The sequence below is a fragment of the Eutrigla gurnardus genome (assembly GCF_963514095.1).
Source record: "Eutrigla gurnardus genome assembly, chromosome: 12".
NCBI classification, from domain to species: Eukaryota; Metazoa; Chordata; class Actinopteri; order Perciformes; family Triglidae; genus Eutrigla; species Eutrigla gurnardus.
Window position 1 is genome coordinate 14,270,248 of NC_139926.1, and position 26,696 is coordinate 14,296,943.

Consider the following 26,696-nt stretch of genomic DNA (forward strand, 5'->3'; position numbering starts at 1 on the left):
TTCTTTATTCCACGGCTCGGCAAGATGGATCTGTTCATCTCTGAAAGAGAGACTTACCCTCTGTCACATTGCAGGCTCTGGCGTATAGATCAAGGATCTTTTTCCTTCGACTTTGTAGCATCTGTGAGGTTAAAATGGGGAGGAAAAAAATAAAAACATGACTATGAATTCCAGATGAAACTGAACCGAGGCTCTGTTCACAATCTTTTTACTCTGGTAACGTCTTCTTACCCCCGGGGTTTTATTGTTATTGTTGATTGCGTTCACGCTGCTGATGTGGTTGGTGCTGGCCATGTGGTTGGGACCCGGGATGTTATTGGCCTGTCCGGCTGTAATGGTGGGGGCCCCGTTGCAGGCTCGGTCCCGTTCCAACAGGCCCAGAGAGAGCAGGCATAGGTCGGGCTTGTTTCCCAGGTTGACGAGGCACAGGTTGGGGTTGTTGGTCTCGGCGGATCCTTGCTTGTCAGACGCCGCCTCCTCGTCACTGTCGATGCTACGGCTCAACAGCTGCTCGTTCTCTGATGATGCATCATTTTCACTGCAAACACACATTTGAATATATTTACATGTGAACAGGCTCATTGGTATTCCATAAAACACATTTCTTTTCAATGTCACTTAGCTCACACTACATGATACATCCATGCACACGCACTATTTCTGTTTCTATTAATCAAATAACGCTGCAGAATACCGTTTTTTTTTGTCGTACTACATAATTAAATGACGTGATTGATGACTCATGTATCTAAGACTTAACGGGACCATTGTCAAATAAAAATGAACCGGAGAAGAATGCTGTTGCTATAGCTGCTGGTGTTTCTAAGCCCTGTGATTGACTGAAATAGCCCTGCGTTTTACAACATGATACCGTGTAATATCATTTGATTACCCGGCCTCGTCCTCGCTTTGCCTGCTCTGGATTTTCTCCCGAAAGCACCTTGTTGACAGAGATGCTCACAGAATGCCATTGTTTCGCAGTCCCACGCTCCTTTTCGCGAGCGCGCACACAAAATGGCATTGTTTCCCGGACATCTAACACCCACGCTGGCAGCTAAAGCAGTGAGTTAGCACATCCTCTGGCATGCTGCTATACCACACTGTTTACTGCCATTGATGCTGAGGTGTGTGTGTGTGTGTGTGTGTGTGTGTGTGTGTGTGTGTGTGTGTGTGTGTGTGTGTGTGTGTGTGTGTGTGTGTGTGTGTGTGTGCGTGTGTGTGTGTGCGCGTGTGTGTGTGTGCGTGTGTGTGTGTGTGTGTGTGTGTGTGTGTGTGTGTGTGTGTGTCTGTGTGTGTGTGGTGTGTGTGTGTGTCTCCCTTCCATATATTGGAACAGCACATCAATTTACACATGTTCACTACAGGCACTGTAACATTTGAGCACAATGGCTCACTGTAGATTCGTGTGCAATATGCTATCATGTATTCCCACACTTCCCTCTGCTCATCACTACCACCTATAAGGCAGTATTGTCTGCACACGGAGGACTCGATGTATGCAGAAAGACGAATGTGAGAAAACCGTTGTTCTTTTGTTGTCTGCCATGACGTGCTCTCACCTGGTGGTGCTTTTAGGCGAAGCCAGGAATGAATACCCCTATCCATGTCGACAACTACCCCCCTCTGTCCTTCTCGGTGTATGCTAGCCCTCGGGGGCTCATCTATGCTCCCCCCCCCCCCCCCCCCCTCCCCACCTCAAACCCACCTCTCTGCCCGCTCCAAAGCCACATAATGGTTCTCTGCTTCGTTTAAAAAAAAAAAATCAACTGAACTTGCTTTTTACATGCCACACACACACACACACACACACATATGTAGAAACAGCAACACCAACAAAAAAAGGGGCCAGCAGCAGTGACGCTACTACTGCAGTGACTTGTTCTGTGGTGGCTTAATTACGGGCAGATGCTGAAAAAATGATAAAAGCTTCTTTCTGTTGCGCAAAGCCTCTGTGACGCCACGTACGAATGCAACCACAGACATTTCTAATGCATACTCAAGATAAGGCCACAGTGGTGTAACATAAGTAGTGAATATAAAGTATTCCACAGTATATTCCCCATACAATTAGTACGTGCACAGTTATGGAGCATAAGATGCAGTTATTGTAGACACACAGATGATGATTAGGGTTAATGTGTACTCATCATAGTAGCCGTTCTTTTGTTTGGTGTGTGAATCCCTTTCCATGTCGGTGGATATTATTTATTTTGTGTCCTTCAGTATTGCGAAACTCAACTGAAGAGTAGATGTGCCTCTCACCTTTTCACCGTCTTCTGAGGAGGAGCTTTTAGTTTGTCGAACTCATCTTTCTCCGAGTAGATCACCACATTGTCTAAGAGGGAAAGGGAGATGACATAAGAGGTGTTTTTTTTCTCACGAATACAGAATACTGGAAAGTCAGTAGTATCTCACAGGATATTGGTCTTACACGTCAGTCAAAATAATGACACATTATACCCAAACATCTCTCTCGGGGTCTCGGGGATTAGTGTTGATTTCATGCGAGACTCATGAAGACTTTTGCTCAACAGCGGCCAATGTGGCCACAAGTAGCAATTACAGAAGAAGGGCAAATAAAACGTCCGTATTTCTTCTTTCAAAAGTGAAACATTCTCACTTTAATTATCTAATTGTGTTACACCGAATCAACCAAACGGATATGACGAATACAAAAATGACAAATGTCACTCTCTGTGCATATATTGAAATAAAAGTACTGCATGGTGGTTTTATGTCAAAAAATTGCGAAATGAAAGGTCTGAAATTGAGAAGTGTCTTTTATTGCAAAGTAAGGAACCGGCTTAAATCCCCATTATTGTTGACGGGCGCTGGCATACGTTGAAGTACACTCAAGAGAACGGGTTCCTGGGGCTAAAAAAGGATGTATATCCCGAACGGAGGAACTGCAGTCGGAGCGATGTATAAAATGATTACAGTGACTATTATGTTAAATTACAAATACATCATGGATACTGATGGGGATAGACAGCCTAATGAGTGAATACCTAAGTGGAACAAATGCTGCAAGAGAGAGGGAGAGAGAGAGAAATGGAGTGATTTTAAGTGTCTGTGTCTTTCATCTCACAGCCTTATTAAATGGGTGTCTACATGAGTGACGGCTAGCTCCGGTAGAGCTGCAAGCAATTGGGCTTTTCTCCCAAATACACACACACACACACACACACACACACACACACACACAGTATGTAACAATGCAGCCCATTTATTTTTTTGTCATACTTTAACTACTTTATCATGTTTTTTTAGCTATTGCTTTATTAAGTCCACAAACTTGTACCACATAATGGTTGTGGCCGCAGAGACACTGCGTGTGTGTGTGTGTGTGTGTGTGTGTGTGTGTGTGTTCGCATCCACACCACATGTAAGCGGTTAGTCAGTCAGTCTGGGAGTGAAATTGAACAGAGCATCATTGTCAAGAGAAATGGCGCCTAAAGCAATGTATGGCTTTAGCTTTGGAAGCTTCACATTCCACCATGACGCACCCATCATACTGCAGGTCTGTCAGCACGCACAAACACACACACACATTTGCATACGTTATGCTACAAAATATGCACACAGATAGTGGACTGACTGATGTGGAGCCAACGCTTTTAACATTTCAGATGCGATTCAGTTTGTTTGCTTGCATATTTAATGTAGGCTTATCCACGTTGCATTGGTTGTTGTAGGGCAGATCTTAACATGAAGTTTTCCATAATTCATACATAAATGCTGCTCCAGAGACTGGTTTGCAAAAGTACAATTCTGAAGGAAACTTTTTTCCAGTGTGAAAATGTTGAAAAATGATTATAGCAACAATAAAACATGTCAGCTGAGCCCAGAGCTTGACGGGAAAGTGTTGGAGTAATATTTTTTGGCCTTGAAAAATAAGCCGAACATACAGTTATGTGTCTGATAAAGAGGACTTTGCTGCATGACAGTGTTCCTCTAATCACTGCTGGGTGGTATCGTGCCTAAACTGACTCTTAAGTAAATTATGTGCTGTGTCACTGTGACTATTTTGGAGTAATTTCATAGTTGTTAAAGCTGTGCGTAGGAAAAAAACTAATTATAGTTTGTTTTGTTACTATAATTATAGCTTTGTGGGTCTTTGTACAGTTTAGAGTGTATTTTTAAGTAGTTGAAGTTTAAACTACATCTGTTACTTATTGAGTATATATTTTGTAGGCTCTCTCTTGTGCAAAGAGAAGTTTATGGAAACATGCAAATGATCAGTTTGTGAATGTTGGCCTGTTTATTTTTACAGATATGAAAACACTGAGACTGTTAGAAAGGAAAGAACAGATGGGCTGCACATAAACAGTCGCTCAATTGTTGTGTGTTCATGCTTTACTTGGTTTCTGCATTTTGTCGTTTTACTTTTGGAATTACAAAAAAAAAAACGTACTTTTAATTTCAAGTACTGCTGGCTTTTACTACCCACGCTTGGTTGAAAAAGGAAATAACAATTTGTTTCTTACAATTTTCATGAGGTCCAAAATTGTGAATATGTTGAAATGTTAAAAATCATGTACTAAAAGATTTACAAGATTTCTTATGATTCATGTAAACATTATATCCAGTAAACAATCAAAACCAGGATAAACCTTATAACCAAGATAATAGTGTGCATGTAAACAAGATTATGTGTTTTTGTGTGTGTGTGTGTGTGTGTGTGTGTGTGTGTGTGTGTGTGTGTGTGTGTGTGTGTGTGTGTGTGTGTGTGTGTGTGTGTGTGTGTGTGTGTGTGTGTGTGTGTGTGTGTGTGTGTGTGTGAGTGAGAGAGAGAGAGTGTGTGAGTGTGTGTGAGTGTGTGAGAGAGATGTCTCACCAGGGACATCCTTCTTGTCTTCCTGTTTGTTGGTCTGAGCTTCCACTGCCTTCACAACTTGTCCCGAACAACATGCTGTAGACACACACACACACACAATTAACATCACACACAAATGCCATCCTTTAGTGTGTGTGTGTGTGTGTGTGTGTGTGTGTGTGTGTGTGTGTGTGTGTGTGTGTGTGTGTGTGTGTGTGTGTGTGTGTGTGTGTGTGTGTGTGTGTGTGTGTGTGTGTGTGCACGCCTTACCCTGACCACTGGGTTTGGCCTTCAGGATGTAAAACATGATGATGAGGACGATGGCGATGGCCATGATGAAAATGGTTGACATGGCGATGATCAGAGCCGTTGCCAGGTGACCTTGTCCGGTGGGATCTGAAACATGAAGGCAATGATGTAATGTGTAAATGATGTGTGTGTGCGCGAAATAGTGCAAACATATAGTGTATACATATATATATAGTTATAGATAGATGAAATGTGTCTATATATTTCTGTGTGTGTATTTGTGTATACCTTTTTGTGGATGAGGGAACACAGTCGTGCTGCCAGGATCAATTACAGGTACTCTCGGCCCCTGTTTGCCTGTGAAACACACGGACACATATCTTCAATCCTTGTTCATTATTTGCGGATTTGTGAAAACATTTTTTTGCTCATACATCCATGACCAGCAAAACCTTAGCGGCTTCACAGGGCTAACACACACAATAGAGACAGTTTGGGGATATTTGTTTATTTACTTTCCTGCCGAGAGTCAGATTAAAAAACTACCGCCAGCAGCTGGCTAGCTTAGCTCAGCATAAACACAGGAAACATGTCCGGAAACAGACCGCTAAACAAGAAACAACATGTAAATTAAAGAGATTTGGACGTGCTTGTAGGCTGGTTCTTCCACTTGATGACAGAGCCAGGCTAGCTGCTTTCCCCTGTTTCCAGTCATTATGCTAAGCTAAGCTAACTGGGTGCTGGCCGTAGCTACACATTTACTGCACACACATGGTGGTGCCATCAATCTTCTCATTTAGATGTCGGCAAGGAGGTATATAAGCGTATTTCCCAAAATGTCAAACTATTCTTTTAAAGTAGGATGAATGATGCATCACTTTCTTCCAGAGATTACACAGTTTCACAGATTGGTTGAGGGGGAAAGCACCAGAAACGCTGTCACTGGTAGAGGCGCTATGCTATTTGTCACTGGTTAAGGCACGTAGCTTTGGCCTTGCATTTTATTTACACCACCCCATCACCCACCCGCAACGTTTGCAATTGAGGAAGCTCTCTGAACAAATTTCTTTCTCTTTTTTTATTTATTATTATTCATCGACTGTTTTTCCTCTTTCCTAATGAAGCTGTAAACTCCTGGCAGCTCATAAATCAGCCCTTTTAATCAGTCTTTTATTTCACCAAGTTGATACACTGTAGACCTCTCTGGCATGTGCCCCTCTGCTTCCTGTGGTCTCGAAGCCTCATGTCATCACACACACGCATACACACACACACACACACACACACACACACACACACACACACACACACACACACACACACACACACACCGGTGCCCTGTGGCTGCAGACATTAACTCGGGGTATGTGTTTACACTCTGGATAAGGATATGAGCCTGAACTGGAATTTTGTTTAGCGTTTTGCGGTTTCTTCTCTTGATCATGTCTCTCAGCCTGAACTCACAGTGCAAAATGATCATTCTGCAGGGCAATCTGGTTACTTGGGTCCAAACAAACAAAGAGGAGGAGAAATACAGAGCAGCGGAGATCCAAAAAGAACGAATCAAAGCATTTGTGCTAAATACATCTGTGTGAAAATATGAAGCTACGTGGGTCCGATGTCTCTACGGAGGACAAATGATTCATAATGCTGTCACACCTTTTACAATGTATGATCTCTGTTAATAGTAAGTATTCATGTGTATTGGTGCAAAAATGGCGGCAAAAGGGAATAAAAATCAAAAGGTGACAATGGAAATTGAATGACAGACTGGTAACGTTTGCCTGCCAAAGAGTAGCATCAGCGCAAGCAGTAACACGCTAATCATCTTTCTTTCTTTCACATACCCACTGAAGTTTTAATTATCACACACACAGAGCTAGGCAGGAGCCAGGGCAATTTACAGATTACATGGCGAGTGTCAGCCTGCCCTCACCCTGAGCAAGTAGAACTCCCAGCGTTCAGCCTTTTTTTCATTATAGCTGTAAAGTGCATTATTATTATTATTATTTTATGTTCTCTAACATCTAAAGCGGGTTTAATTCAAATGTATCACAGCCTGACTTTACACATATGGAGAAATGTAGAATGCTCTAAGTGATTTAAAAAAAAAAAACAATCTGCATTTACATTGAAGAATTTTAAGTTATAATTGTTTTCATATCATTGTCTCCCTGTCATTGATGGACTAAAAAACAACATCTAATTAAGGCAAGAAATTGTCAGTCTATTATTTTTCTTTTCTGTTATTCTTCAACAAATAGAACTGGGTAAGCAAGCACTAATATCCAAAAAGTATGTGTGTCTTTATGCTTACACCAGGTACTGGCGGTATCCTAATACTCAGTCTTCTCATGTAAATCTCTGTAAGGGATCAGCGTTTTTTCCCCAAATGGCCAACTATTCTTTTAAAACAAGAAACCTGAATGATGAAATTATGTCGTCACAAAAAAATTGCCACCCCAAATAAGTTTGAATCTGAATGCAAGATGCAATGACTCGCCACGCTAGTTGTGTTACATCATTCTATCGCTCTTATTTGCACTTCTTCAGAGCACCATTCAATCACTCTTTTCCATGCCTGGGAGAAACAATTAGGGTGCTGTTGAAAAACAAGTGTTAATTCACACACACACACACACACACACACACACACACACACACACACACACACACACACACACACACACACACACACACACACACACACACACACACACACACACACACACACACACTGCTTTTTGGGGTTTTCATCTTCCAAAACACACTCATTAAATATGATACAATAACAATATCATTCATTTCCGGCGTCTTCAATTACTCCCAAAGTGGGATTTGGAGCAATTATGGGCCCATAAATATAAATCCCATAGGCGTGTGTATCTATGAGGGTCGTAAAACACTCTTCCCTCATTCATGTCAAAGCAAGACATTGACATTATCCACCTCCAGTTCTGCAATAAATACTACTAAATAACTAATGGTTTGATAATATGGACATTTTTTAGGCCGTGATGACTTCTCTAATCATATTTTATTGGGTTGAGGTCTTATCTCCTTATTTTAATGGTGTTTTTTTTTTTTAAATATAGCTGTGGCTTTATTATCTTGAAATACACGAGGACAATTAATTACATTGATATTTTCCCCTCCTTTTCTTAAGATTTAAAGAATGTGTCAAACTAACTAAAGATGTAGAGGTGCAGGTGAACTTAAACCAGTGATAAAAGTTATTAATACCAATATAATGGAAAAAAAGAATGAATTAGAGCTATTTGCAATTATATATAATAGTTTGCATGTTAGTGAGATACCTCAATGGAGACATTGGTGATAGAATGTATAATAAAGTATCATTCTAAACCATTACTTTAGTAATGTATTCTGACAGACTGTTTCCTTACTGCAGCTAATGGGATGCAGGTTCATACCGTATCATATATATATGATTTGTGATATTCCCGTAGGTGTTACCAAAAACAGTTAAATATCAAATCTGCAAACTATCAGAAACTCAGGGTTTTACTTGACTGCTATTGACAACATTCATGCTTTGTGTTGCAAGTGTGAGGAAATATTTATGAACTGTGGAGACTGGCGGTGAATGGGAAACGGAAAAGATCTCTGGTAAATATTATGGTCCGGAGATGCGGTCGCAGCAACAGTCGGCGCCATGCATGCGCGTGCACACAGATGCATGTCCACACAGTGTCAGGTATGGAGGGTGATCAGTGAGGCAGTGCCAGAAGAGTAAAGCTTCAGGGGGCGGTGTGACCAGAGTGTCTGGGAGAACTCACCACGACCCCTGACCTCCGATTGTTCCCTCAAACTAAGTCCAGCCTTTTAACATCTGCTTTCGCACAGCACGTCCCCTTTTATTTCCTTTCCATTCACACAGAAATCTTTAATGTTTGGAAGCTTTGAATCCAGCGGAAACCAGGTCCATGTTTGGACGGAGAGAGAGAGAGCTGTGAAGATAAATGTTGAAAAAGAAAAAAAGGGGGAATTCGTAGTTGAAAAGAGAATAAAAAGCTTGTTGGGACGAAAGGTTGGAAGTGAGCGGAAGGAAGGGGAGGGAGAAAATAAAACGGCGCAGAGTTTGGTCTTACATTCTTTGGTGTTGTGTGGTGCGTTCAGGCAGGAGTGGCAAACCATCCCGTACAGGTTCCTGGGTCTGTTTTCCAGCATGTAATACCTGGGAGACATAAAGAACATGGATATAAACCAACTAGACTATATAATTATGCCAAACTAGACCTGGTGAAACAAAATAAAAACAATATCTGCATGCAGGTGTGTATACAGTACGTGGCCTCCCTGCCTTCCCCACATACTGTACCTACACGCTGCAGAAGTATGGGGAAGCAGCTGAGGTGAAAAGTTTGCCAGAGTGAAGAAATGTGCATAATTGTTGCCCTAAAGGCACTAAAGATTGCTCGGTACATATTATCGCCCTGAGTCATGAAGCGTCTATTAGAGGAAAGGAGAGGAGGAGTCCATTCTGTGAATGACTGGTGGGAGCATTAAATCATTTCGGCTTGAGAACGGGAGCATAATGTTTCTGACAAAACGTATGCAGCGTGCAGTTAATTAAGTGATGCCATCATATGTCAAGATGCAGCCAGAGAAACGGGTGCAATCTAGTGCTCGTGGGCACTTCGGCATCTCAAAGAGATGAGAATTCAGGCAACCTCTGATTTGTTTGCTGATGATTGAATTTAGAATTTCTAGCATTAGACGTTATAGTCACTGTTTTAAGTAGAACTAACTGCACAATTACACATGTGCAGCAGATGTTTACAGTTCAGTTCTTGGTTTGTCAAAAAATAAAGTTTAAAAAAAACTCTTTTTACATTTACATTTACCTCTACTTTACATTTGGTGGTTTTACGTACCTTAGTTGTATTACAAAAGACTTGGCAAACTAGAGGAAGGATAGCAAAAGTGCACAAACTCTTTTACCTCTCACATTGTATCAATTAGTTAAAGCAAAACCTCGTATTTTGTTGCACATGTGAACTCATTGCTTAATGGCTGAAACAGTTATTTTAACTGAAGTCGCTTCCAGAGAAAACAGCAGAAAGACGTGTCTGTCACAACAGACTCATTCTCATTTACCTCCAGGTCTTTTTACTCTGCTGAGATACACACTTTAATGTAAATGTATTGCTACTGTTCGGGCCCGTTCTGCTCTGCATCAAGCAGGTGCAAACGGCAGCTTACAACATACAGTAAAGCGCGTTCAGCACAGACATAGGCATGAACAAAGTCAGGGTCCCTGAGAAAAAGCAAAGTAAGGCAAGCAGGAAGGAGACCAAGTACCAGGCAGACCGATAACAGGAGGGGGGGACCTATAACAGGAGGGGGGGATTATGAAGTGATTATAAAGTGCCTCCAATCCATCATAAAAAATATGATACAAACAAGTTAAAAGTAAGAAGTTTAGTGTTGACAACGCAGGAGGAGGAGGGGGAGTAATGGATGATGGGAAGGTCGAGGGAAGAAGAGAAGAAGGTCTGGTAACGTTTAAATGTCCCTTATTGACTTCATATTTTTTAAGTGACGGGGGGGGGGGCTGTCATGTGCAAAAGAAGATGTTTAGGATTTAGAGTGTGTTTGCACACAAATGTATTAAAATGAAGACAAGAGGGTGGTCCATATATATCGGCACATACTGTACATTTGTCAAGATTTGTACAATCATGAAATGTCATAGGATGACACAAGAAGTGGCATCTTTTGGTAGAATTAATTTATATTCCTTAAGATGGTAAAAAAAAAAAAAATCAAACACATTTGCTGAGAAGCGTGTCATTCCTACTGCACAGTGAATGTGTTCTGAGTCTGGTATGTGTGTTAGTGTAGTTTACCCCTGTAGACAGGGTCCACACTCTGCGTCGCTGTCCGGAGTTCCCGCTGCACGGACGGTGGCTTTGTACAGGGCGTCGCAGTCTTTATGGCGTCTGCAGATCTCATACTTCCCTTTGGAATATTTGCCCTGTGGGCACGGCACGCAGGCGAAGTCCTCATCCTTCACACCGTAGCCACAGTTCTGCAAAACACACATTCATATCCATGTACATTAGCTTAATATTTCTCTACTAGGGTACATTAGATATGTCATTTTTTATTAATTCAAAACCCTTCCATCACAACTGTGCTGTGGACACACATTCAATAATGCACGCGGCCACATCGGTTTCTGTCCATGTCGTTAACAAACCTGGCATTACTGTTTTGAGATGACAAAAGACATTTTTATGTGTGTGTGTGTGTGTGTGTGTGTGTGTGTGTGTGTGTGTGTGTGTGTGTGTGTGTGTGTGTGTGTGTGTGTGTGTGTGTGTGTGTGTGTGTGTGTGTGTGTGTGTGTGTGTGTACAGCTTTCCATCCCTGGTAGTGTTTAAGATGACCAACTCATCATTCTGTCATCTAGCATCGACCTCCTCCCATCTCCATCTGTTAATTCCTATGCAGTCGGGAGGCCGGACAACAGTCTACACACACACACACACACACACACACACTCCCTGGCTTTCATCTTTCATTTCCCTCTTACTTTCATCTGTCTATTCAAACAAGCCCATGCCTCTTAGCTTTGGGCTAGAGCACACTGCATCTCAGAGAATCCTAATATTCCTCCCCTTCTGTTTGACGTCCGGAAGTCTCGCCGTGATTGTTTGATATAAAACTTCTTCTACCTATCGGCAGGATCTTGTCGCTTTTGGTTAAAGGTCGCTTTGGATCTTTTTTTCTTCCTTTTTTTTTTTTTTTACACAGTTAAGCCATGGCTCTGCTTCTGTTCGTTCTGGAAAAGCTGCTGCGTTTGATAGCTTCTTTCATTTCAATGCAAATTTGTCGCCCCTTTGAATTTTTTTGTATCCCATATCTAGGAGGAAAAAACTATTCTGGCTGTTTTGTCTTTTTACTTTGAAAATTCAACAGTGAAGGGAAACGAGGGAAGTCGGGGTGATGTCTAACAGCTTTCACACATCATGAAAAGGGACTTGAAACTATGGCCAATTCTTTCATGTGTCTTCACCTCACCATCCCTTTCATGGATCAATAAAAGTCAGGACGTCAAATATTAATTAAAAGTCTGACCCCAGCGTTTCTATTAATGTAATGCTCCATCACACACAATAAAAGCGTCCTTGGATGTCTTGTGTGGTGTCTGTGTACTTTCTGGAAGTCTCTGTTGCGAGGAGGAACCATGTGGTTATCCCGTGATTAAAAGGGTGTCGAGATATACACATAGCTGAGGGGAACAGAATAACACATGAATTACAGACCGTGGCACCGAGAGGATCAGACAGGAAGGAAAGTGCAAAGAGGGCTCTCATCTCGCTGATTAAACTTCTTTCTTCTCTCATGTTTCTGTCGCTCACAAACGGCCAAATTACTCTTCATGACAGAGCTCGGTGCTTATCAGCCTTAGCTTCTCGTTGCTGTCTCCGTCTCGGGCAGAGATGTTTTATAAGCTCCGACACATTATTGGGGATGCTTACTGAGTACGCTTACTTGTGAACACAAGGCAGGATCAGTGAAGCAGGATTGGAACGAACACACACTTTGCAGATGGTCATGTCCCCTAAATGATGGAACTAATAACCATCATCGGATAACTTTGTTCATTTGTCAAATAGCTTTATGAACAAATAGCTGCAAAACTAATGAACATCCCATCAGCCTCACTAGTACTTTGTGTTAATTAGCAACGGTTAGCATGCTGACCCGAGATAGCCAGGGTCAGCGTCTTAGCATGTTAACCTCACTAAACATGTTAGCATTGTCGCTATGACGGTGTTAGCTTGTTGGTGTTGGTGAACTTTGCTTAAAGCAACACTCTGCCTCATAGAACTGCTAATACGGATGTTTACTCGTATACAAATCTGATTCTGAAATTCATGTAATTTAGTCATTTTGGTTGTAAAAACTGCAAATGCTCATCGATATAATAACAACCCTAGCAAACTGGTTAGATACATTTGAGTATTTATTGTAATACTTTCTTTGTGTTTGCACGGGAAATGCTAGTTTTAGAAAAAATGATCCAACCAAAAAACACAGTCCAGTTCGGCAAGCTATTTTCCAATCAAAGAAGCTAGCGGGTCAATACCTACCCTTTATTAATGCAATACATACTGTAAAGCAAAACAAATCTGCCCGTACTAACATTCTAAAATCAACACGGCCATATGGAAGAAAAACTAATAGAATTCTGCTGCACTCGAGTAAATGACATGGATTGTAATTCATCCTGTTCACCCTTCACTGCGGCTGTCTCCTGAGAGGGTGTGGCACCCCGGGGTGCCAACTGAAGCGTTTACCATGGCTCTGTTTTCTTTGGCTGTCGGCAGACTGACTGACAGAGACTGGAGCACGATGTGACTACTGCAAGTCATTCCCTGTAGCCTAATGCATGCTTTCACGTCCAAGTCAATGAGAGCAATAAACCATGAGATATTGTTCACTTGAATTTAGACACTCTTCACTGTGCAGCTATGTGTGTCCTAATGTGTGTGTGTGTTTGTGTATGTCTGTGTGTGGTCTGAACAAAGCACAGGTTCATAAAGTCAGCTTTCAAAGCTATTTATCAATTTTACACGGTTGCAATTTGATGTTCAATTGGCCGCCTTAACTCAATCCCAACTTACTGCAGCGTCTGATCCTGAAATGTACTCAAATACTGTAGGTGCATGGAAAAGCTCCTTGGTTAAAGAGACAAACAATGGCTTTCGTGTGTGTGTGTGTGTGTGTGTGTGTGTGTGTGTGTGTGTGTGTGTGTGTGTGTGTGTGTGTGTGTGTGTGTGTGTGTGTGTGTGTGTGTGTGTGTGTGTGTGTCTCACCATGTGTGGCTCTTGTCCGGGCTGGCACTGAGGGCAGGCCTGGCAACTGTTACTGGTCTGATTGAAGAATTCGTATTCTCCACAGCTGGAATACTCTGCACTAGCAAACATACAACACACCTAGACAGATTGGGGGGGGGGGGATGCATGGGAGACACAGACATGGAGAGTGAGACTTTTGCATGACATATCAATAACATGTTGCATGTAAACAATCATGCTACTACTGTATAATGGAACGGTGTTAACTTGAAGTTGAATTGATTCCTACATGTTGGAAGTTGGAGCAAAATAATTCATACTGCAGCTGAGATAAATGACCAGATTGCATAATGGCTGATTTATTTCATGCAAACCAACTGGCTTAGAATCAACATTTTAATCGCCAAAATGAAAAGACACAAACATCCGATCCCGGCTCCTTCAACTGTGTTACTCAGATTAGTGGAGATCAGTGTTAGCTGTGTGCACATGTGCGAGTGCTTGAGAGAGTTTGCGCAATACCAGTATCTGCTTGTCTAATGTCTTGTATGGGTACTTTTTGTGTGTGGCATTGTGTCATTGTGGTTCATGTAATACGTAGCAGCTGGTATTTATAACTTTACCAGCACACGTTGTTCCTTTCCAAACAAACTAACTGACTTTTAAAAAAAAATAAAAAATCATCTGCAGTCCAGAAAATGATGCAGGAAAAAAAAAATTAGTGCATGACTAACTCTCTCCGTCTTCTCTCTGCTGTTTGAATAACATCGTCCTCTCTGCAATAATGATCTTTTACAAATGTTTCCCTCAGCTGGAAAAATGACAACAACCTATCACATCGATATTCTCCTCAGGACAAACATCTATCCCACAATGCTTTGCAGGGGATATTTAGTCATGTCCATAGCATAACATAGCAGCATAAACAGTTAGGGGTTCACCTCATGGATTGTTTTCCAAAACCAGTGATGGCAGTATTGAAATCGTACGCTGAGGTAAAAGTACTAATACCACGTGTTTAAATACTCCATTAATAACTAAAAGTCCAACTGAACATCAGGACAACGTCTGAAAAGTAAAATGGCCACACTCAATGTGGACACAAAATAGAGAGAGATTCAACCGCAATTACCCAGAGTTCAAAGCAGCATCCTGAAAACTAGCTCACATTTCATATACTGTTAGATATTTGTTGGTAGATATTTTACGATGCATCATATTTTAAAAGTTTTCATGCAAATTCTTGCTGTAGCTGACATATAAATGTGCAGTAAAATTATGATTTTTTCCCTGTAAAAGCTAATGAAGTAGAGGAAACACTCAAGTACATCAAATTTGTACATAAGCATAGTACTTGAGTAAATGTAGTTACTTGAAGCACATCATCCTTTCCCATATTGATTGCTTTTAGAATCGGTAGCAATACATTTCTAATGCCACTATACTTGGTAGTGTCGTAAATCGACACCATTGACTGAATCCACTTGTTGACTAAGTGCTCCATCGTCAGCCTGCAATAGTTCACATAGTGACTGATGGGAGCCTGTTGGGAAATCTGCCAGTGTGTTTCACCATCAAAACAGGCAGAGAATCTCTAGATTCCCCCGTTAGATTAGAAATATATCAGCTCATTGAACTCCAAGTCTGACTAATTGGTACAAGGGCTGCAGAGTTGTGGAAGGTGCTGGCACGTAACACTGAAAGTCTGCATGAGTGCCAAGTGTGGAGTCAACTGTGTCTGCGATCCATACCGATGCAATATGCTGGTGGTTTTGGAGTCATGCTACTGCTTGACAGTATATTAAAGAGGACAAGGGATGTGAAGCAGAGGTAGGCAAGAGAAGAACTGAGAGGAAGAGTGCAGTAAACGTAGGGAAATTAAAGGGGAAAGCTATGAATTAATGGAAATATGGTTAGTTTGGGATTAGTGAATGAAATGAAGGGATTAAGAAGAATTGAAGTAGGTGGAAATGGAAGAGGAAGAGACAGGAAATGAATGTAAACATACCAACAATGAGGACAGAAAGACGGACTTCTTCTGACCTCTCCTCTCTGACATGTTTGCGTCTTCTTCCTGAAGACCAGAGAGAAAGACAAAGAGAAAACAGTCATTCATTGTTATGCAAACATTTCCACCGATTAGTCACCTGGCACCAAACTGTATTTAAAAAACAGCAAAATCATGGAGCGTTCCTGTCATAGTGTTGTCAGGAGGCTCCGTGTGTGTGTGTGTGTGTGTGGCCCAGATGAGTCCGCTGTCCCGTTACCATCACGTCATCACCCATAAGCATGTAATAGCAACAGAACAGCCCGTGGCATTCTCCCGGCTCATAACTGCAAGCACACATCACCGTTGGCTAACCTCTGCTTCAATAAAGTATAGTGATAGCACTTAATAATTATCCACCTATTTCTCTGCTATGTGTCTCTGTTTTCGTCAAAACTCCAAACTTAGTTGAAACGCCCGTAATTAGAGCTTTCAAATCTGGTTTCACACCAGCCGGCAACGCTATTTCAGTTACACCAGAATGAGGTTAAAACACATTTAGTAAATGGCTGAGATGCTATTTCAAGTCCGCCACCCACAAAGTGGCTGTAACGCCGAAGTGGACGCTGCGGTTCACGGTCGTTATGAGAGTGCGTGTTTGTTTGCTTACTTGTGAAATGATGGCATGCGTTTGGGTTTTGCTTTTAATGCGATGCAACACTTCATAAAAGTGTGTGGCTCCGTGCCGCCGCGTACGGAGTTGTGTAATTACTTGTTTATTTCTTTGGACATCTGCAAGACGGTGCCTGCGATTGTATGTACGTGTTTGTCCTGCCTTGGCCTGCAATTGGAGTGGAGCGTGTGTGTGTGTGTGTGTGTGTGTGTGTGTGTGTGTGTGTGTGTGTGTGTGTGTGTGTGTGTGTGTGTAAATAATGTCATCACTGTAATTGAAAAGATATGTGCTGGATGGGATCCTCTGTAAAGAATCACCCCTTAAGCCACGTTGAACACAAACGACGAGCCCGGAATCATACAAAGGCTCAGAACAATTTGCAAACAAATAATACAAAAACAAAATGTAATCAGACAACACTGAGTATGTAGTGTAACGTGCTTTCTCAAAAGGAGAAGAAATGGAACAACCTTGTTAGTAATGGCAAATACCTTGATTATTACACATCACATTTTCTATCTTTTTTTCCTTCAAATATGTTTTTGCTATTTCGCAAGATGAAAGTGTGTGTATGTGTGTTTGTGTGTGTGTGTGTGTGTGTGTGTGTGTGTGTGTGTGTGTGGTCCCTGACAGCGTGGCAGCACAGATAAGAGCATGCTAAGTGAAAGCTGAAATACTGCGGAGCTGCCGGGTGTTAAACGACTCTTTCCAATTAAAATTAGCATTTTTTTTTTCTACCTCTTTTTTTTTTTTTTTTTTCTAATTTGCTTCTAATCTGGGAGTAATTACAAGGTTACATTCAATCATCTAACAAATAAACTCCACCATGTTGGTGTCAATAAGGCTTATAGGGAATCAAATGCCTATACTGTACCCTGCACCCCAGTGGTGCGCTCGCTCACACACACCCGCACACACACACACACACACCTTAAATTACTGTAATTGCATTCCTTATGGTGCGTCTCTATGGGGTGTTAATTATATGTGAGAAAGATGCAGGTTGAGGTTTTAGTGTCCATTTTCTTGGATCCTAGACGTTTGATGACCCGGTTTATTATGGGCCCCTTTGACACCGTAAACCACACCTGCATCACATGTTCACGCACACGTGATGCAGTCCGGGATGAGGTCAACACATAAACCTGAACTACAAATCAACATGAAGCTTTCGGAAGCAAGAAGTGTGTGTGTGTGTGTGTGTGTGTGTGTGTGTGTGTGTGTGTGTGTGTGTGAGAGAGAGAGAGAGAGAGAGAGAGAGAGAGAGAGAGAGAGAGAGAGAGAGAGAGAGAGAGAGAGAGAGAGAGAGAGAGAGAGAGAGAAGCTGGCATTATCTGCTATCTCAGGTCAAAATCTGTCTGGTTCTAAACTTCTGATTTCCCCTCTTCCATGTCTCAGACTTGAGTGAGGGAAAAAAAAAATCGGTTTGATCTTCGATGATGGCTAATTCCTGGCCCCGAGGGGTTTGATCTTGCTTAATTACACTTACACACAAACACACACGCAGACACACATTAACGCACAAATATATGGCTTCTGATGGCAAAACAGGCTTAATTGCACAAGTCCTCGCGGTAAGACTGCTGTGTGTGTGTTCGTGTGTGTGTGTGTGTGTGTGTGTGTGTGAGGGGTTGTGTGTTGCTGCCAAAAGAGATAAAAGGGTAGACAGCACTTTTTTTAAATCAGGAAATGAAGAAATGCCAAATGGCTGTGGACCCCCTCAAGGCTACTCATTATGGGGTTGAAGTGATGCACACACACACACGGCGCTGTGTTTGAAGACTCCCTGTGTCTTCTGACACTCTGTTCTACCTCCTTCCAACCCTCTCTCTGTCTCTCTTAACCTCGCTCTCTCTGTCGGGGCAGGTCTGAGATGAAAGTCAGCCCAAGTCTCTTGCTCCCCCCGAGGGTATTAATCTTCTAACGACCGCATAATCTCAGATAAATAACCCTTCTGTCTTTAGTGGTGTCATTACCAGGTAGTCTGCGAGGTTCTTCGTGGCACCTGTAGAACACAGCGATTGTGCCGGGCAGCTCCAACGACGAGCGTGTGAATTTCAAAAACACTGAGGAAAAAGCACTTTTCTTTTCTGGACAAATATCTTTAAAAGGCTTTATTTTTGTTACCCTCCCCCGTCATTAGTTCTGCGTTCATCTCTGTTTTTCATTCGGTTGCATCTGATTGCGCTTTTTGTCAACAGAGGAAAACCCAACATGAGATCCCACAGCTATAGCAACACAGTTCACGCTAGTTCATTAAAAGAATGCACAATAACAAACCCATTGGCCTCAAAACTCCATACAATGCCATTTTACGATCTTTCCTCAGTGTTCCCTGGCCTACAGGGACAAGCATAATGCCTTAATATCACAGCCTTCAAAGCAGATTATACAGATTAAGTCTGTATTGATATGGACTGCAGCTAAATATGACAAGTGATTATGGGGATGTTTAGACCCTGTGGGAGAAAGGAGGGGTTACCATATGGAAACTCCCATAGATCAGCTCATAAGGATATGAAAATGCCCTGCCTTCTGCAGGTCAGTCAGTCAGTTATTTATCATTGGGTTTTTATTGCTTGTGGTCCTACTTCAGACCTCACTGTGTACGCACATTGGGTTTTCATGTCTATAAACAGGGCATTAGGGCTACCCACTAACAGGCACTTGGTTCAGTGACTTGCATTTTAGGTGATTAGCTGTTTCTTATGGGAAATGGTCATTTCATCATTAGTCATTACTTGAAAATAATAGACACGTCTCTGGCACCACAGTCATACTACCGACTATGCTTTGGTCTCTTACATGAAGTGGATTTTCACTGCATGATCAGTCTGTGGTTGTTCTGTTTTTCCACCCTGGGAGGAACAACCCGTTCCCTGCACACTGCAGTCATTCCCAACTCAAATTCACAATATCTCCAAGATCCCACTCCACTCCATGTGGAGTCCAGGACCAACCAGTGGCAGTCGCTAATACGGCAAGATGCAACAAATCAACAGGCAAAGCCACCAACAGTACGCTACTGGGAGACAGTTACATTAAGAACAATAAATGAATATTATCTAACAATATCTAACAATGTGTACGTTGGTGTTGTGAATGTTTGTAATGAATACAGTTCTTACAAGAAATGAGCCTACTTCAGATATTCTTCATCTGCTAAACCTAGCGGCCACCATCTTTGTTTGGATTTGAGAAGCTCAGCTCAGCAACTAGAATGTGATGATAAAACCAGAGGCTCAAACTGGGGCTACTCTAAACCAGTTTAGTGCTCTAAAGGGGGCATGTTTGTTGTTGTTGCCGAGTTTAACTGGATCATTTAATAGAAAACACATGGTTAACCAGTGTTAATCATTGCCCATTCTGGCTCTTTTTCCTCATCCCATTGATTTCATTCCATTCATTCATTTCACTGAGAAATATAGAGCCAAATAAGTCTCTTTGTATCTTTCATTCAGTATGATTAGCCGTGGATTGTGTGGGAAACAGACTTTTTTTTTTTCACCATCAGTGTTTAACCCTGCTACATCTATCCATTACGCTGGTTGATAATGACTTCCTGCCCGATTAAGTAATAGGCCAATCAGTGGTGCGGAAACTCCGCCAAGAAGCAAACCAATAAAGCAGATGAAGAATACAGTTAGAGGCTGGTTTTGGTTCTTCCATGGCACTTAATTTCTGATGAGAATTAAATCAGCAGGATGTGGATCCAGGGGTCTCTGTCATCCTGGTTTTGGTATTTCTGAAGAAAAAAGAAAATCTGTTTTCCATTGAAATATTTCTCTTTCTTCTTCTTATTGTTTCTTTTCTTTCAGGCTTGTTTTTTTTTTGTCAGATACTTTTACTGGACTCTTTATACTAATATTGTTTGACTAAAGCTGCTGCAGCTGATTATTTTTGCAGGTGTTTGATAGCGTCTCAATTACTCGCCCTAAATAAAATATAAGTTTGGCCCCACACAACAGCTAACCAAGCCATTGCTCTAACCCTACCATGAGCACACCCTCACATATATTGTAATCCCTCTGCTTGCAGGCCACAAACAAGTTCCAGGATTAATCAATGCAATGTTTTATCCCTAAAAAACAAGCCGGTTTCTTTTACAAACTAGGGCTCAACTTGCCAAATCCAAGCATGATCTCGCAGCCACCAGCTTTGAGCCCCCGGGAGAAGAGGATATGTTCATCATTAGCTCCACTTCACATGATGCAGATGTCTTTCTAGAGAAAATTCTCCAACTATTACAGAATGTAGATCATTTACTGTAAACTTAAGCACTGTGTAATTTTAACAGCTTCCCACTTCATCAGGCCTGCACATGTCCGTACAACTTAATGCTAACGAAATCAAACAAAACGGTAGCAAATCTAAAGCCGCACACAGGTTACAATGTGAAACGAATAAATGCTGGGATTGTTATGATTATGACTAAGATTAATCATCTGAATTTGCCCTCGGTCATAAAGCTTCAACCAAGTGGGTTTGCAGATAAAACATGAAGCAGAAAAACCACTAACACTGTGGATTTCCCCTCTATCAAGTCTGTCTTTTACACCCCCACCGGCTCTGGTAAACAACCATATATTTTTATCTTTACGCTGGATGATCGAGCCTCTGATTCTGTCGATTTGACTTGCGAATTATGATATCATAATAAGAGCAGCTCTTCTTCCAATAGCCTATAATCATCAGAAGAAGGAATTAGTTGCCCTACCATGTCATTAACTGTACAGCAACTGTAATCATCTACCGGTGCTTCTGTTAACCTGCCAGAAAAGGTGAAAACACACCTCAGTTTGCTGAATTGTTCTGCTCTGATTTTTTCAATAATCATTGTGTGTTCAAGAATTTGGCCAATCCACTTTTAAGTAATTATAAGTGCCCCTACTGGGGAAGGAATTATGAAGGAGGAATGTGCTGCTGGGCGTTTGTCTCCTATGATTTGGAGGCAGCTGGAGAGTAAATGAGGGGCGGCGGCGGCGGCGCTGTCAGTCAAATTAGACCAACCGCTTTCACCTTCGGCTGAATCAGACCTAGAGTCTGTCCCTGTGTCCCTGATTGGCAAAAAAACAAACAGACTATACAGCACTATAGTTACAATGTACACTCATCATCATTATTGCATTGCTGGAGTTAAGGCTCACATGTTGCACTCGCTTGTAAATGTTCCTTTATCAGTGCTAAAGGAAGCCAAAGTCACTGAACAGAGCAGCCATCAAGGCCTCGGAACCACATGAGCCAGAAAAACACGAGTCTAATTTGCGAGATGATGACCTTCTAGGGTTGATGTTAAAACAAACCCATGATTAAAGTGGTTTCCAACGTTGGAGACAGGCGCAAAACCCCCGACAGCTGGCCCTCGAACGCCGACTAAAATATCAATTTACTCCAACGACGTCCAAACTGCGGCATCGTGGTTTATTAGTGAGAACTATTTCCACGGTGTCAAAACATGCTTTGCGGCAACTCGAATTTCCACAGACAAATCAGAGCAGCATACTGCTAAATGGGCCACACAAAGGGACGGGGGCTCAAATATCACCTAGAGTAGAAAAAGGCTGCGATTCCCTCATGGAAAAACTTTGGGTAAGTTACTTAATTCCTTAAATGACATGCAGATTTTTCCATCACACCTCCAACAACAAGTCACACATACATGGCCAGGACACATAGAAATGTGTGTGTTCTGGTACGTGCACATCTGTGTGTGATGCTCATCTCTCTTCATCTTTTGATTGCTTTAATTACAGACTTGCTGTCAGCTTCCCACTTTGTGCGCAGGAAAAACAAACTCTTAGGGCACATGAAAGGAAGTCACATACAGATACTCACACACACACACACACCTAGCCCAGCTCCAGTCAGTAGGCCCTTTGATTCTCTGCCTGCCGGTGATCTGTCTTTCATCGTCTCCTCTCCCTGATCCCTTGTTCCCCTCTTTAGCTCTGCTGGGGCAGAACACCTCTCCGTCTCTGTCTCTGTTTATTCTGCAGCGGCTAGGTGGGAAGTCTAATCTGTAACCAGGAATCTTATGGCTGTCCTCTAACTAACCTACGATAAAGGGATGGCACAACACCAATAAGATAATAAGATATTGTGATGAATGTCATCTTTTTCATCATCAATCCATAGAAAAAGTAATGACTTAATCATTTAAGCACTTACTTAGAGGGTTGAAAGTCGCCAACTAACGTACTTTCAACCTGCCGCCAGCAAGAAGGCGTAATACGGATCACACCCCATCTGCACAGGTGCCCCGGCCAACGAGACAATCCTTCACCAGCTTCTCAACTGCCAATTACACGTTTCACCAACCAGGCCGGAAAGCCCACAGCACAAGAGCTGCTCTTTAAAGCGACCAGCCGGCCAGCACGCAACCATTTCAGCTTCATCTTAAGGCACAAACTCTTTTTCTGTATCGTATAAACTGTGATTTTGAAAAACCTCACCCAGATTGTTCTGCTCTCGCCACAACGTAAGGCACGAAGTAGCAGATCTCCTGCCACAGAGCCCGTATAGATGGAATGGACGCCTAACCGAAGTAGGATCCCAACGCGGAGGACTCTTTAGTGGACACAGATTAGACCACAAACCCCAATTTGATTAAACCTGCTCCCCCGGGGCCTGCATGGAGAGATTTCTGTTGATTTAGTATTGGTTGAACCGTCTGCGGTGTGCATGGGGATATAATCGTGGTGAGAGTGAAACCCATGCTTAGTAGGGTTGGGTTTTTTTTGCTGGGATTATTGAATGTAAATTAAAATATAATGAAATGCAGCTACCGCCCTATTTTGCGGGGGACCTCCTGGAAGCCCCCCAGGGAGTCCTGAAGATCCTCAGTTACTTGTTAGTTGTCTGTCCTGGTGGCTGAGTTCTAAAGCATAACACGTGTATATTTTCAATTGCATCAGTTTGAGCTGCACATACTAGAACCTCAGCATATAGAATATACTGTAAATGTAAAGCCTGTACTTCATCAGGGAATGGTTTCTTTGCTCATTTCAGAAGATGTCAGGGTAAAATCCCAATGATGGAGGTATAATTCCATATACATTTGCCATACTTACTTCTTTTTTACTTGTAATCTTAACATACTGAAAGCATGAATTGAATCCTCTAAAACTGAGGAAGAAGAATTTGAGTGAAGACATTTTGGATTTTTTCCAGGTGACATAAAAAACCTAACATTTTAGTTTCTTTAGATTTACTGCAAGATTATTCCTATAAATCATTCACTGGGATATGAATTACAATGACACACTATCAACACAAAATGTAAAGGATTCTTGCACTTGGTCCTGGTTCTGGTTCTGGTAAGGCAGTTTGGATAAAAGCCATCAGCGAACCGTCTGGACATAAATTAAAGCTCCCCCCTCCTGAGCTCTCTTCCTCAGCAGGGGGGAGGATGGATACTGCGTGGATTGGAGTCAGCTGTTCCATCAATCTCAACAATAACACAAGAATTCCTTTTCTTTTTTTGACAACACCAGCCCAAAATAAATTAGCATTGTGTGCATTCTCGTAGCCAGGCAGCAGCGAGCAAGTCAACAAATTATCCTTTCACTTCCCTCTAGTACAGGATGATCATGACTACAGGCGCTGGCTTTGTTACTTTTTCTACCTTCATCCCTTTAATCCTCAGAAACCGTATTAGCTTCTTTTGAAGATGAGTTACACTCCCTCCCCTGTTTCTTCTCCGTGTCTCCTTTGCCTTTCTACCTGTGAACATGAAAGATTCAATGGCAGCGGAGACGTACTGATCTGGGGGCTGCAGGGGAAGAGAGAGAGAGAGAGATAGGGAGATAGAAAGAGGGAGAGAAAGGAGGGGGGGGGGGGGGAGTAGAGACGGATTGATTTCCACCTCCAGCAGCTACAGTTCAAAGCCAGCCAGCAGACATCAGAGGCTCGGCAGGACCCGGCATGTCCCCAGCCGGGCCGAGCTGCCTGTCTGCGGGCAGGACTTCCCCCAGGGGCCCCGGGGCCCGGGACAGTCAGGCGGCACCAAGAAAACAATTATGCAGACAGGGGAGAAATCTGTGCAAGGTCACACACTTTCTCAAACACCCAGCCAAAACTACAGTGTCGTATAAACACATCACACAGGATGGCTTATTGTATTATTATAACATCTAAAGGATTTCTTATCTAGGTTAATATAAAAGCCTGCACGCCTTTACTATTGCATTTAATTCCACTATATTTAAGCTCATGACCAACATCCTCAGAAGGGATTCAAACATCACCATATCGTCAAAAAGCAACCCAGGCCTCAAACCGAGAAGCTGATGATGTGAGAATCATTCTCGTTTATCTTCCACCCAAACAACAGGCATGGTTTAGCCTTCACACACTTCAGGATGCATTAAGGGATGTCTGTTGCACACAAACAGTACAAACATGTGTATCATGTAAATTACATTCATGAAAATAACAATATTGGCAACATATGCCTCCAGTTTCATGCACTTTATATCTTGTGATGTATACTTTGGCCAGTCGTAATCAGCCTGTCATATAAATAGAATGTCATCTAAAAGTAGAGAAGCATTGTTTGGGTTCACTTTTGCATATTTTGACACGCAGTTTTGAAATAGGTTTGTTTTAGTATTGTTTTTTGTGCACCGGCAGCGTTTCTATCTTAACTCCTACGTCTCCTATGCAAACACGGATAGCAACGTATACTTGTTTTTTTAGCTAAATGTGCAATAACACACATGTTTGTTTATCATCATAAGTGTTGCTCAGGAATTTCCCTGAAGTCTTGCAGCAGTCCGTCCCTGCATTCCTGAGAGCGGAGCCGCTCCGGCGTCTTACCTGGAGCTCGGAGAGGGGGGCACGCTGCTTCGCTTTCTCTCCGCTGCGGGGGGTTCTGCTCAGGCGGGTCCGATCAGTCCTGGTGATCGGTGATCAATCTCTGGCGCGGTGTCGTGTCAGCATCGCCGTGGGACTGGCTGCCTGTCTACGAGTTCTTTTACTCCACTCGGTCCGGGTTGTGTCTCAGCCTCCACCTTGCTGCATGTCGGTGTGTCTGCAGGCTCCTCCTTGATGAGCGAGAGGGAGAGAAAAAAAAGTTTTCTCCGCCCTGAATGAGAGACACATTAACGTGTCCCAGGTAAACTCTTGGCGGGGACAATTAACACGCTGCAGGCCACGACTCAACTCCGCCATCTAGCGTTCACATGGATGTAGTGGCAGCAGCATGAAGATGGATGGATGGATGGATGGATAGATAGATGGATGGATGGATGGATGGATGGATAGATAGATGGATGGATGGATGGATGGATGGATGGATGGATGGATGGATGGATAGATAGATAGATAGATAGATAGATAGATAGATAGATAGATAGATAGATAGATAGATAGATAGATAGATACCGGTAGATAGATAGATAGATAGATAGATAGATAGATAGATAGATAGATAGATAGATAGATAGATAGATAGATAGATAGATAGAATTTGTTTTTGGATATAAATAACAGCTCAATATTCATAGGTGGAGAGATAAAAGTTATGTCTTGCTATCCCTCTTAGAGTACTTGATATGAAGGCCATCGACACACACACTTCTTTCAGATGATAAAGTGTCTTTGAAACAGAAGCTATAAATTAGTGTGTGTGTGTGTGTTTTATGACTGGTGCCTGTTGTCTGGCTTGGACTAAAGCTTGGACTTTAGTTTTCCTCCTCCTTTCCGCTGCGTCTCCGTTTCTCAGCCACAGGAAGGGTGAGATAAAAGAGGGGCTTTGAAAACACTGGGAGTCCTGTAATTACTCACTCTCTGTCTCTGTCTTCCCCCCGTCCTTATTTTTCTCTGTTTCTCTGTATCGCCATCGTATTTCTCTCCCTTGGTCACTTTCTCTTTGTTCTTTCACCTTCTCTGTCCCTCTCTCTGTCCCTCTATCATCTTTTCCCTTCTCTCTTTCTCCTCCCTCTTCCCTTTATTATCTCTCTCTGTATCTGTCTGTCTGTCACCCTCCTCCTTTGCGTTCTTTGAGAGGCCCATTGATGTCGATCCAGGGGCTTCCTGACTGAAAAGGAGGATAAGAGGAGGAGAGACTTGATGAGAAGTGAGGATAAAGAGAGGATGAGGAGAGGATAACAAGTCGGCTGAACGTTCTGCTGAGAGAGT

At 42.3% G+C, this 26,696-nt stretch overlaps 1 protein-coding gene across 1 annotated transcript in view; it reads right to left on the bottom strand.

The window, feature by feature from the left end:
• edar (ectodysplasin A receptor) overlaps positions 1-25,566 on the bottom strand; it is a 28,755-nt gene extending 3,189 nt beyond the window's left edge. Inside the window, exons 1-11 of the mRNA XM_084022057.1 lie at positions 25,374-25,566; positions 15,905-15,970; positions 13,915-14,034; positions 10,939-11,120; positions 9,178-9,263; positions 5,354-5,422; positions 5,087-5,212; positions 4,838-4,912; positions 2,263-2,335; positions 232-538; positions 58-121 (exon numbers count right to left, since the gene is read on the bottom strand). Of these exons, the coding sequence (XP_083878183.1) occupies positions 58-121; positions 232-538; positions 2,263-2,335; positions 4,838-4,912; positions 5,087-5,212; positions 5,354-5,422; positions 9,178-9,263; positions 10,939-11,120; positions 13,915-14,034; positions 15,905-15,955 (1,153 nt within the window). The 5' untranslated portion in view covers positions 15,956-15,970; positions 25,374-25,566. The remainder of the gene's footprint in view (positions 1-57; positions 122-231; positions 539-2,262; positions 2,336-4,837; positions 4,913-5,086; positions 5,213-5,353; positions 5,423-9,177; positions 9,264-10,938; positions 11,121-13,914; positions 14,035-15,904; positions 15,971-25,373) is intronic.
• Positions 25,567-26,696: the final 1,130 nt, after the last annotated feature.